This window comes from Mangifera indica, chromosome 13, assembly GCF_011075055.1.
Source record: "Mangifera indica cultivar Alphonso chromosome 13, CATAS_Mindica_2.1, whole genome shotgun sequence".
Classification (NCBI taxonomy): domain Eukaryota; kingdom Viridiplantae; phylum Streptophyta; class Magnoliopsida; order Sapindales; family Anacardiaceae; genus Mangifera; species Mangifera indica.
Genome location: NC_058149.1, coordinates 3,436,913 through 3,451,086, shown reverse-complemented (window position 1 = coordinate 3,451,086; position 14,174 = coordinate 3,436,913). Strand labels below are relative to the sequence as shown.

At 33.2% G+C, this 14,174-nt stretch overlaps 1 protein-coding gene across 1 annotated transcript; it reads left to right on the top strand.

Moving 5' to 3' along the window:
- Positions 1-5,103: 5,103 nt before the first annotated feature.
- On the top strand, positions 5,104-6,362 carry LOC123194877 (xyloglucan endotransglucosylase/hydrolase protein 22-like). Its single transcript, XM_044608359.1, has 3 exons — positions 5,104-5,443; positions 5,523-5,716; positions 5,827-6,362. The coding sequence occupies exons 1-3, from the start codon at positions 5,162-5,164 to the stop codon at positions 6,227-6,229; spliced, it is 879 nt and encodes a 292-aa protein (XP_044464294.1). The 5' UTR covers positions 5,104-5,161; the 3' UTR covers positions 6,230-6,362.
- Positions 6,363-14,174: the final 7,812 nt, after the last annotated feature.

The following is a 14,174-nucleotide window of genomic DNA, read 5'->3' as shown; positions in this document are numbered from 1 at the left end:
GCATTTATGTTCTGGGCCAATTTCATTGCCAGAGGAGCATTATTTCTTAATTTCTTTAGGCCTACAGTTTGGAATCATTGATGGGCTTCATGGGCCAACTCGGGCCAAGAACTTGACCGAATTACTTTTCTCTCTCCAATTGCCTAGTCTTCCCAAAATATATTTATTTAATTCCATAAAAAAGAAAAGAAAAATACTTATCGCACCATCGGCGGTTCCCATGGCGCAGGATTCGATAGGGAATTCTTTCAATGTCATTTGGCTACAGTTGGCAATTGAAACTTTTGTTCTCAAATAATGCTGCATGTATACATAAATTTATTAATCTATTCTTATAAATTAAAATACAAATATGTGATTAGATAATTTTGAATAAAAAAAACTAAATAACTGTATTTTTGAATCATATATTAATACAGTAAGTTGTTATGTATAGTTTTATTTTTTACCACCTTCTATAACAAAACAAAAGGTTAGAATTCGGTGACTCCATCAAATTCTATCAAAATGTTACCGTCTCGTCTTGCTTAGAGGAATGATGACACAAATTTACATGTTTTTTTGGCATTGGTTGTCAATTGACGTGCTACATTATGATTCTTGTTTTGTGATTCGAAGAATCCAGTGGGTGATATTGTCATCTTACACATGTAGAATAAGTTTTGTGAACAATATTAGTTTAAATAGATCACAATAATAATGCTAAATATTCATTTCATTATAAACGTAGGAGAATGATTCAAATAAATATAAAAACGTAAGTTGTACATTTAATTATTTATTAAAAAATTTTATCAAATATAATTATAAATATATATTATAAAATAATACGGTTTAGTTCAGTATAAAAATTACCCAAACCGTAACTTAAATTGAAAACTATTTTTTTTAGTTTATCAACAAAAATTAAACAATTTTACAAATTAAACCAAACTTAATATTTTAATAGTTCGGTCAGGTTTTAAGGTTTAAACCAAACTATACAGACCTCCTAATTCTACCAACTAAAAAAGTTCTTATTCATGAAGATCTTGCAATCTCTAAGTGGCATTAATCCAAGTAGACAATAGAAGAAGTTTTTGAAGACTTTCCCAAACTCCAAAAATTAGAGGATAATTTTTGTACAATAGTTCCCTACTCATGGATTGTCTTCTCAAAAAGTAACCAATCAGTACAAACAAATAGCTCGTGCTTTGACTGGCAAACAAACATCTCTTAACCAAAGAACACCTCATTCTAATTGGCACCTATTCTGTCATCTACCCATAAAAGAAAACAATAACTTCCTTAGTTGTCTTGACCATGATTTTATTTTCAATGTAATTGTTTAAGAAGTTAATGTTATAATTTGAATTTCGAATTTATACATCAAAACACTATAACCTCATTCCTATAAATATGAAGGATTATCAAGGGAAAATGGGAAGGCATGTAACACACAAATAGATGCCAAATATATCTTCTGCACCTAGGATTGGTCTTGCTCCATCTTCAGTCTAGTAAAAAGGCCTTCGAACCCAAAAATCTCCACGAAGGTATATATCCTTTTGTTTGCTAATCCCCCTTAAGGCATTCCTTTGTAATCTTTGTATTCACTTTGCAAAAGCATTATCTCAAAACTATTAGTATTATAATTGTAAATGTAGACTATCAAGCAAAGGGTGGAACCATGTTAAAAAGTCACAATTTTTTCAACTCTCTTTCTACACTTAATTTATATCACCATAGTGGATATTATAGTCCAATATCAAAATTTCACCGCGGCTATTGTAGTGTAACTTGTGCAAGATTTTGAATTCCTTACATTAGTTGGTAATGAGAAATTTTCTCACAAGGAATAAATCTTGTTACAAGCAAAACAAAATAATAAATTTATAAAATAATAACTTTATTTGGTTCATACATAAATTTATTGTTTTCCGGAGTGTTGATAGCTATTTTCATCTATATTTTTGTGTGTGTTTTTTTAAACAAAACCTCATCAGAGCCAACCATCCCATCATAGTCGAACCAACTATATTGAATAGATTAAACTTTAAGTCTGATAATTGACTCCACAATTATTAAATTAGTTAAGTCAAAAGTTTAATCTTATATAATATGTCATCATAAAAGACTTAACCCATGCTATTTTATATATGGAGTTTCATTTTTTGTTACTCAAGTTACCCCTTAGAAGTTATATTTTTTTGTATTCTTTAACTATGTTATGTTGTCGGGATTATTTGTACTGGTTTTTTTATTTTTTATTTTTACGAACTTTCAATTTAATAATCTAAAATGTTATGTAATAAATAAGTTAAATAACTATGGTATATAACACCAATGAAATGACTGAAATGTTGGAACTTTTTGAAAATATAAAACATGGAAAGAAGAGCTTTCATGAAATTTATAGACACCTTTATTTTAAAAAAAAAAAAAAAAACAAAGGAACTTTAAAACTTGGAGGTGAAGCATGTCAAGAGGAATAATTATAATGGGATAAATAGACCTAGTTTGTGTTATCTAATTGTGTTTGTATTGTATTAATTAAGATTTTATGTTAAAAACCTTCGACTCTAATCTAATCTGATTTAAAATTATGTTAAAATTTTTTAACTTTAACCTAATCCTTAAATATTTAAGTTAACCCAATCCGACATAAATTAACTTAAAATTATCTCTTAATTTCACTCTCAAAAGTTTTTTTATCGTATTAATTTATTCACCTAATTACTCTAACTTATAATTAATAAAACATAAAATATAATATTTTGCCTTATTGACAAATGGTTTAAAAATTTACATACTAAGACTTTTAAAATATGTCAATAATTTGACTAATCAAATCAAATTCTTACTATTTAACAATAAAATGACATATTTAAATAAAAATAAAAAATATTATAAGTAATTATAATTATACAAAGATACAACTACACATAATCGATAAATATTTCAAATTCTTACTATAAAGATACAATATATAATTATAATATGAGTAAAACCTTTAAAATATATCTACAATCTAACTAACCAAATTAAATTCTTACTACTTAATAATAAAATAAAATTTTTAAATAAAAATAAATAATAATATGAGTAACTATAATTATATAAAAATATAACTATATACAATCTATAAAAATTTCTACCGTTGTTGATATTATTTTTCAACATTTCAATAATATATCTCTAACAAATTTTATTAAAGTTATATTTCTCCAAAATATTTAAGTCAATTTGTGTCATGTCGTGTCGAGTTACTTCGTGTAAACCCCAATACTAATTGATTTAATTTTGAAATAAATTTACCTGAAATAAATTTCATGTTAAAAAACTCAAGTCTAACATGATATTTTTTGTATTGTGTCGTATTGGGTTAACAAGTCATATTGAAAATTGTCAGCTCTAGAGACAAATCACATAATTTACGATAATGAAATGCATTTCTGTTGGAAAAAACAAATGGAATCAAGGTTGTTTGCGTCTCAGTAATAAAAATTATGACAATCTTCTATTATCAATAGTGATATAACAGGTAATATAGGTAGTAATCTGATTATTACATTTATCCTAAATATTAAAAGATTATCAAGTTAATCTTAATTTTATTATAATTATATTTTTATTCATTAATTTTTAGGATAAAAATACATTTAGTTTCAATTAATATAACAAGTAATATAAAAAAATATTTTTGAATAATTATACCTAAAGATATTTAAGTAAAATAATATAGTAATATTTTTTTACACACAATAATTATTTATACATTTTAAATTTTATCAAATATAGTAATCATTTATACCTAGTAATATTTTAAATAATATGTCCTCAAGATAATCTTTCAATTTTAATAATAAAATATTATACAAATCGAATATTTCCCCCAAGATATTTATAGAGCTTTTGTGGTGTAATAAAAAATAATATATACTAGAAAAATTATAATTGTACTTAAAAAAATAGTTTATCTAAATATTAAAATTTTGATAGTTATGATTATTAAAAAAATTAAATATATTATATTTTTTTAATTTCACCCTTATTCCCTTATACGACTGAATTCACCGCTCGCGTAACCATAAACTCTTCCAATTACTATATTTTAAATCTTATAGGAACAAATCACTATTTCCCACCAAAGATTTGATATAGTGATTTTATGTATTTTAAGTTTCAAAAATTAAATTCTCACCCATCATTCAATTCTTTTCATAAATTTATTAAGTTTTTCTGAAAATAATTATTTTGTTCTTTAATTAAAATTATAAATTTGTTACTAACACTTAATAAAAATATTAAATTATCAATATATTATTAATAGTTTAGAATGTTAAAAAATATAAAAACTTTAACTAACATTAAATTGTTGTATTTTGATTAGATTTTTTAAGATGTAATTGCTATTTTTAAATTATTAAGGGGTGTATTGTGTTTTTAAAACACATCTAAAACTTTTTAAATGTCCAAAAACCCCATAGAAATTTTATTATAACTCATAATATTTTTTTAAATTATAATTTCTTCTCTAAAGTTTTGAAAGGACAAAGTAGAAAAATAAAGGGAAAAGAAAAATAAAAAGAGTAAAAAAAATAAAAAAAATCTATATAAAACAATGTTTAAACCATTTTACTTAATAAGATTAATTAATAAAAGTAGATGACAAGTGAAAATTCGGCTTTTTGAAATTTAAAGGGTGAAAATTGATGAGTGAAAAAAAAAAGTCTTTTGGCCATCTTATCATATAAATATTTAATTTATAATAAATTAATTTTTATTATGGATATAAGAAAATAAAAAAAATAAAAAAAACATATTGGCTATAGAATATTGTTTTGTCCGTGTAAGATTTTCTCGGGGTGAGTAGTGAAGGTGGAGCTGGTGGAGGAATGACATTAAATTATGACAGTTCAAATGACCCCATGTTTCGGCTGCAACATCTCTGGGAACAATCACTTCACCTTCTTCCCATAATAAAAGCAAAGCCGCGTCTTACTCCATTCTTATCCTCCTCTTAACTTTACAGCTGCACACAGCTTGGCTGATTGTACCTTCCCATCACCTTCCTCTTCCCCTCTTCATATGCCTACTTGTTTTACTCTATATAAATACAACCCATCATTCTCAACACATTCATCCATCTATACGAATTAAGTTCATTCAGTTTCAGTATATGTTCAGTTCGATCAAAGCTTCGATGGCTTCAATGTTGCAACTGCTTCTTCTGTTTGGTTCTTTGATGGTTGCTTCTGCTGGTAGCTTCAATAAAAATTTTGATATCACTTGGGGAGATGGCCGTGCCAAGATGCTTAACAATGGGGACCTTCTTACTTTGTCTCTTGATCAAGCCTCTGGTTCTGGCTTCCAGTCCAAGAATGAGTATGTCTTTGGCAAGATTGATATGCAGCTAAAGCTTGTCCCCGGAAACTCTGCTGGCACTGTCACTGCTTATTATGTAAGTTTTTAACTATATTGAATCCTCTAGTTTCTATAAATGAAAGATCATGTTACTAAATGTAATGTAAAATTTGCAGTTGTCCTCAAAAGGTTCTACATGGGATGAAATTGACTTCGAATTCTTGGGAAATTTGAGTGGTGATCCTTACATTGTTCATACTAATGTGTTCAGCCAAGGCAAGGGCAACAGAGAACAACAATTCTATCTCTGGTTTGACCCAACTGCTGATTTTCATACCTATTCCATTCTCTGGAATCCCCAGCACATTGTGTGAGCATCCTAGCTATTTAGTTTCTTCACTCTAGCTAAAATTTGTTATATTGTTTAGTTGTTTCTCTTATTCTGTTTAAACTTACAAATCTCTTTGTTTGTAATTTCAGCTTATCTGTGGATGGAATTCCCATAAGAGAGTTCAAGAACTTAGAGTCAATAGGTGTTCCATTCCCAAAGAATCAGCCAATGAGAATATACTCCTCACTCTGGAATGCTGATGACTGGGCTACCAGAGGTGGACTTGTGAAGACAAACTGGACTCAAGCTCCTTTCACTGCTTCTTACAGAAACTTCAAAGCTAATGCTTGTGTTTGGTCTAATGGAAAATCTTCCTGCAATTCAAAAAAGCCTTCATCTTCACCCAGAAATGGTGCCTGGCTCACTCAAGATCTTGACTCAACAAGTCAGGAAAGACTGAAATGGGTTCAAAAGAACTACATGATATACGATTATTGTAGAGACACAAAGAGATTTCCCCAGGGCCTCCCACCAGAATGCAGTTCAACCTAATAAAATCACAGTTTGTTGTAGTCATTGTAACCAGTAAAGTCCAATTCTTTCATTCTTTTGAAATCTTAAATTCTCCTTGTAAAGCAATTGTCATAATACTATCTTCATTTAATGAAATACGCAATTGAGACAATCTAGTAATGCTTATAGTTAAATTTCATCCCAAATCAGTGGTGGAGCTAATAAAAATAAAATTTAGGAAGGCGTAGGATAATAAAAATAAAATTTATAGCTGTGCAACTTTTTTATTTTTTACAATATTTATCATTCATTCCTTCAAACTTACGCTGCTCGGGTTAACAATGGAGAGCTTCTTACCCTATCTCTTGATAAAGCCTCTGGTCCTGCCTTCATAGATACATGTATTGAAATGACGTACCATAAACCTAAACAATTTCAACCCTTTTTTTATTAGGAGCAATAAAAGCACTTTATTAGTCACCTATAACTACGAACCATATTTTCAAACTCAGTTTGTATCTCAAATTCAAGTTCGAGAAGCTAAGATTGAATCTAACCCTAGTGTTGGTTGAATCATTGGTTATGTTATAGTTACCATGAATACTATTCATTGTTTGCCAATTTTCATTGTTATAATTTTAAAAATTGTTAATTCAATTAATAACTACAAAAAAATAATTTAAAATTAAAGTATTTATTAGGATATTTTGGTAATTGACAAATATTTAAGCCACATATCTCTATTCTAGTATCTTTGAAACTACCATTGAAACCTTTTTTATAAAAAAGATTAATTCAGGGTTACTTTGACATGATTTAATCAGTAAGCGATTATTTCTAGGCCTGACCTTTATTATTTATTCAACTGACCATGAATTTGGTTTGAATTAAATTGAAGATAACGTGGCTATGGGTCAAAAAGTTTTACCTCTGTGGTTGGAAAATTAGGTCAACATTTTCCTTTTCTTGATGCAGTGGTAAATTAGAGTAGGTAAAATTGAATGCCATAAAAGGAAAAAAAAAGCTTCTAGATTTAATTATTTAAATAGATATTTAAATTATACATCATCAAATTATTAATCGATTTTAAATTTTAAAAAAAAATAATATCTAATATGTTATCAATTTAATTATAATTTGATACTTAAAATTGGATACATATAGTAATGCTCTATTTTTATACGTTATCATAATCTCATTTTCATGAAGTTATTATTGCAAGAAAGAATGAGCCTATTTTGAACTCAATTCAAATAAATTCAAACTTAAATTTGACTTTAAAAGTGAAATATTTTCGAACTCAAAGAGAGTTTGACTCACCATTTTTGTGAATTTAAAAAAAATTAATATAAATCAATTAAAATAATATCATTTTAATAAACACATATATAAAGGATACTGATTTTTAGCCATGCATGAAATCCTTATGGAATTCCACGCAAAGTCAATGTGGGCTAGAGTCAAAGTTTTCTACACGCACATGCACACGAAAGTTACATCCCCGTGCATAGGCAAAATGAAGATTTATGAGCGCAACCTCCTATACATTACAAATCATACATCACCAAAGTCAAGTCAAACTCCATTAAAGTCAAAGTGTCACACATGTCTGTACATCTAAAGCATGCTGTCACAGGATTATGTTTGCTTGAAAGTCCTGTGCAGCACTTAGCGACAATGTGCGCTAAGTCAGCCTAATGTCCCAAACATTACGATAATACTAAAAAATACGCGAAAGCACAAAATTAGTTCAAACGCATAAAGTTAAGAGCACTGAAAGGTAGAAGAAGAGAGAACACAATCTGCTGGAAAATTTTGTGTATTGCTTATTGCTTTCTACTTCAAAATTTTGTACAATGAGCTACCTTTATATAGGCAAATGCTTACATAAAATGACAAACTACACTAATCTATACAAATATGACAGGTCATGCTCGTTTTCCTATGTTGTCAGGTTCCTGCACACTGCATGCATGGCTCTCTGTACTTTGTATGCATGGCTCCCTGCATACTGCATGCATGACTTACTGCCCTCTGCATGCATGGCTCTCTACACTCTTACTGCATGGTTGCTCAGCTCTGCATATGCCTTTCTCTGAACACTGTTGCCTCCTTGTTACATGCTCAGCTTTCCTTGTACAAGGCTCTACATGGCTTGGCTTTTCTATACCACTGTTGCCCCCTGGTTGTATGTTTCTGCCTTGTCATTGTTGTGTCCTGCAAGTTGGCTCCTTGACATTTAGACTGTCTTCCACTTGTTGGAATTTTGAGCTAATAGGCTGGGATTGTGGGCTGGTTGTTTCCTTGGCTTGGACCTATTCGTAGGTGCTGGATTATTGGACTGGAGGTTCTCATTTGGTTGTTGCAAGGTTGTTGTCCATCTTTTGTAAATTGGGCCTGTATTCATGCTAGTGCGTGTTGACGCCACGTGCATGCTGCTGCGTGTTTAATTGTAGCGCTATGGATGCTCGGTGCCTTGCCCATGAAAATCAGCTCGTGACACTCTCCCTTGCCTATTTCGTGATGCCCTCATCACAGTGGGGTGACTTTGGTCCTAATCTTGGTCCGTCTGTTTTTGCCCATTCTGTGAGACTTGAGCTGTTTTTGCGTGTGCACCTTCTGCGAGACTTGCAGTGTTTCCTTTTTGTTGGCCCTGACTATCCTTGTAATGCCTACAAATTAAGGATGTACTCCTGCACATCCATTATGCCTTTTGGCTTGCCTGATTGTCCTTGTAACATTTCTCTCGCAACTATTGAGTCTGTTGGTACTTCACCCCCGCTCAGCGTCATGGCAGAAATGGTTTTGGCTTGCTGTAACTCTTCTCTTGACAGTGGCACCATGGTCGTGTTCCCATCCTCCACAATAAACATAGTCTCAGTAAATGGAATGGGAACTACCTGGTTTTTATTAATGAACTCCATGTCAAGCACCATTGGATAATCATCAAGCTCCACCACAGAAAAATCTAGCCTACCTGACCATTTTCCAAGGCAGACTTGCACCTAGTGTGCAATCTCGAATATTACCTTTGGCTTGGAATTAACTGCTTTTAGCCAACTTGCGTGACCCTCATATTTTATCCCAAGTTTATTAGTTGTGTTAACCTCTAGAAAGTTGTGGGTTGCACCTGTGTTAATGAGTGCACACACTTGTTGCTTACCCATTCTGGCTGTCGTGAATAAGCATCCCTTGTTTATAGGTTTTGGACCTCTCTATTGGCCCTTGATGGCACTCATGAGCTGAAGAGAACCCACTCTTACCTCGGATGTTTGTCCTCGATCATTTTGCTAGTATCGCTCCTGTTATTCACGTGGTTCCTTAATAAGTACAGATAACCTATTGCGCATTGGACACTCCCTGACCATATGTTGTCTATCACAAAGAAAACACTTCAAAGGCAATCTCTTTTGGCCTCTATCTCTATTATGATGGTTTTGCCTTCAGTTTGGCCTTCCCCCATGCCTGGCATACTCTCGTGTACCTTCCCTATGATGGTCACGGTCATGCTGCTCCCGTCGACGTGGGTTGTCCTGGTTCCTATAGTTTTCCCAAGCACTGTCACTGTCTTGGGTGTAGTCTCCCCCACCTTTTCCATGATCACCCTTGAGCTCTCCATTCTTCTCTGGCTTCTTATATTCAACAAGTGATTCGGCTACTGAAATTGTCATGTTGAGGTCTTACGGTCCCCTTCGCTGCACCTCCTATTTTACCTATGGCTGCAACTCATCCATGAACGTAAACAATGCCTCCTGCATTGAAAAATTAGTAATCTCAAGCAACAATTCAGAAAACTCATTCACATGCTCCCGAATGCTGCCCCGTTGAGTAAGGCATCGTAGCTTGCTTTTGGCCTCATACTCCACATTTTTCGGGTAGAATTGGCACTTCAGTTTTGCTTTGAACTGACCCTATGTCTAAATGTTGTTGTTGCCTCGTTCGATTTCTACATACCGCCTACGCCACCAAACCATAACGATGTCCTCCAAATACAAGCTAGCATGATCAATCATATTGGTATCACCCTCAATAGCTGCAGCACGGAAATACTATTTAATACACCACAAAAAGTTATCAATTTCTTTGCCACAACGCTCACCCCTGTACACCTTTGGTCGAGGCGTGCCAGTTTTGGTGGGTTTGGATGATGAAGCTATGGCAGCAGTTGTCCCCTGCACTACTACCATCTTACACAGCACCAAGTCACTCTTGACATCCCCTAGCTCAACATTCATCCCTCGAAACTCTTCCCGTAATACAACAACTTCTTGTCGAAGGTTGGTGATTTTAGCAAGTAAAGAGTCACAAATTTTAGTACCTCGATTGTGGCATGACTTAGCAATGATGTTCAAAACACTATGAGACTCCTCTTGTAGCTCTTTCATGCTGCCTTCAAGTCTCTTGGTATGCTCAGCCAACTCCCCGAGTTTGCTTAATCGATTGCCAAATACAAGTTTTACTCGTGCTAGCCTCACGTCCATGTCTGCCAATGCCTCCCTCGACTTGCCCTGTTACTGTTTTCTACCTTTTTGAGCCTCCCGCTTCTACTCTCGACTTTTATGCATCGCTAGGTCACTGATGCATGACATTCCCACTACTACTCACTGCTACAGAAGATAGAAATATTGTTGGAAAGTGCTACTCTCACCTGTAAAAGATATGAACCTCCCTCTCAATAAACGTAGGCTCTGAAAACCCTTTATTCAGATGAAGATATGAACTCCGCTCCCTATGAATGCATCTCTAATACCACTTGTCACAGGATTATGTTTGCGTGAAAGTCTTGTGCGACACTTAGCGACAATGTATGCTAAATCAGCCTAATGTCCCAAACGTTACAGTAATATTGAAAAATACGTGGAAGCACAAAATTAGTTCAAATACATAAAGTTAATAGCAATGAAAAGTAGAAGAAGAGAGAACACAATCTGCTAGAAAATTTTGTGTATTGCTTATTGCTCTCTATTTCAAAATTTTGTACAATGAACTACCTTTATATAGGTAAATGCTTACATAAAATGACAAACTACACTAATCTATACAAATATGATAGGTCATGCTCATTTCCCTATGCTATCAGGTTTCTGCACACTACATGCATAACTCTCTGTACTCTGCATGCATGGCTCCCTGCACATTGCATGCATGACTCATTACCCTCTGCATGCATGGTTGCTCAACTCTGCACATGCTTTTCTCTGAACACTGTTGCCTCTTTGTTGCATGGTCAACTTTCCCTACATAGGGCTCTATATGGCCTGGCTTTTCTGCACCACTACTGCCTCCTGGCTACATGCTTTGGCCTTGTCATTGTTGTGTCCTGCAAGTTGGCTCTTAGATACCTAGACTGCCTTCCACTTACTGGAACTTTGAATTAATGGGCTAGAATTGTGAGCTGGTTGCTTCCTTGGCTTGGACTTATTCTTGGGTGCTAGATTATTGCGCTGGAGGTTCTCATTTGGCTATTGCAAGGCTGTTGTCCATCTTTTGTAACTGGGCCTGTATTCATGCCGGTGCGTGTTGACACCACGTGCGTGCTGCTGCATGCTGATGCCACATGCATGCTGCTACACGCTAACGCCACATGCATGCTACTGCATGTTTGATTGTAACACTTCAATGGCCCGGTGCAATGCTCAGGAAAATCAGCCCGTGACAATGCATGTTTGTGTGTCCATCATATGAGGAGCACTGAAAAAAATTCCCCTTACATGATGATGTCATGCATTGGAGACCAAATAAAAGCAAAGTCAATGCATGACCACACAAAGGCTATGTGCACCATTACTTAGGCAAAAATTCATCCATACATATCATCATTTATACTTAATGTTCACGCATCTAAATTTTTTCAAAGGCTTATTCATATAAAGCTATATACGATCATGTATAAAATATGCATGCTAGCTCAAGCGTTTGGCACGAGGAAGAATTCAACTGTTGGAAGACTTGATCAAGGTTGACTTTATCTAAAAAGTGGATTTTCTGGTCAAACACACCTGTGCATTCAGAATACATGCTCGTACATGATTGCTTTTCATGTGGAACAAGTTCTTTTCAGATGTCAATGGATACTTCCTCAAATGCAATGATTATTTCAAGCTTTCCAACATTTATTGTCTATAAATTCAAGTTATTTTATGTTGTTTGCAGCGGTTAGAGAACTTTCTGTATCAATTTATATATCTTTCTATTCTTTGAAAAACTTTCATTACTTTCACTCATATTCTTGAGAGAACTCTTATACTCAACTTGTGGAACTAGCCTTGTTGAGACATTTCACACTCATAGCTCATTTCTTAGCACATTGTGGGCAAAATCTCAAACTTTATTCATTTGCGTGAAATTTTGAATAAACTAATGTAAAGGTTGGTCAATTCTATTTTCAAATCGATTATCTAAAGAAGTTGACATAAGAAATTTGAGAGAGAAAACATTGAGCATTTTCTTTCTCTACACTATTATTTTTGCTCTTATAATTGCAATTGTTGCTTTCATGAATTGCTTTTTATTTTTTTGGAAGATCCTATCCACCCCTTTTAAGGATGATATTAGTCATTAAAGTATTTTCACATTATTAATTGAACCACATAAATTTATCTTGTGATACGAGTGGTCCTACTTTTTAAAGTGTTATTGTCAATTTAGCAATTCTAGATTTAGCATTATCTGAAGCTAATCATAAACTTTTAAACAAACACATACATATATTGAATTAGAGAAATATTACATGTATATATGATTAGATAAAGGCCAAGAGACTTATTTTCATCTAAGGTTTAGTCTATTCCCAAAGTTATACTTAGGAGATTTAGAAAACCTAAATACTCACTTATCATCGACATTCTAGTTAAATTTTTTAGTTAGTGATAAAGGTAAAACTATTATTTTACTAATAATATTAAAATAAATAAAATTATATCTCATTTTAGCCCTTAGTTTAAAAAATTAACAATTTTTCCCTCACCCAAATGTTTGAAAAGTTGCATTTTCCTTCTAAGATTTGATTTTTCAAATCCAACGATCACTCCAGGAAGGTCGTTAGCTAGCCTTCCCACCACCTCCCTCCTAGGTGGTTTCCTGACGTGAAAATTACTAGAAATCTGATCGAAATGGCTAGATCGCATAGATTGTGCATGTCACACAAAAAGTTGAACAACGCATAGACATGACGCTCATGTTCGTTAGTTACATGGGTAAAATAAAATATAATTTTATTTATTTTATTATTAATAATAAAACGATGATTTTATCTTTCTAATTAACTGAAAAATTTAATGGAAGTTAGATGATAAATAGACATTTGAGTTTTTAAAGTCATATGGGTGGAACTTTATAAATGGGTTAAACCTTAGATGAAAATAAGTGTTTTGGCCTCTGATAAATTAGTAAAATTTGTATATTTAAATAATTTTATTAAATGAATGGTTTAGCCAACGTCAGTGACAACTAACCGTAGTTCAAAGAAAAAGTCGACTATTTCAAAGGGCATCACATCATGAAGCTATCTTACTGGCCTTCATTTATAGGGAGTAAATGTCACTTTTGAGAACTTATGCCTTGGATTTTTTGACGGTGGGTGGGCTAGGTGGACCTACTACTACAAGTCCTTCTAAAATGTCGGAGAAAGTAGTCGCACTTCACCTTCTCAGCGTTCATAACGCAAAGCCGCGTCTTAGCTCAGCTTAGCTGTCCACACAGGTCTAGCTGATTGAACCTTCCCATGACCTTCGTCTTCTCCTCTTTGAGAACTTATGCCTTAGATTTTTTGATGGTGGGTGGGCTAGGTGGACCTACTACTACAAGTGCTTCCAAAATGTCGGAGAAAGTAGTCGCACTTCACCTTCTCCGCGTTCATAACGCAAAGCCGCGTCTTAGCACAGCTTAGCTGTCTACACAGGTCTAGCTGATTGAACCTTCCCATGACCTTCCTCTTCTCCTCTTCACAGCTCTAGCTGTTTTACTATATATACATGTAACCCAT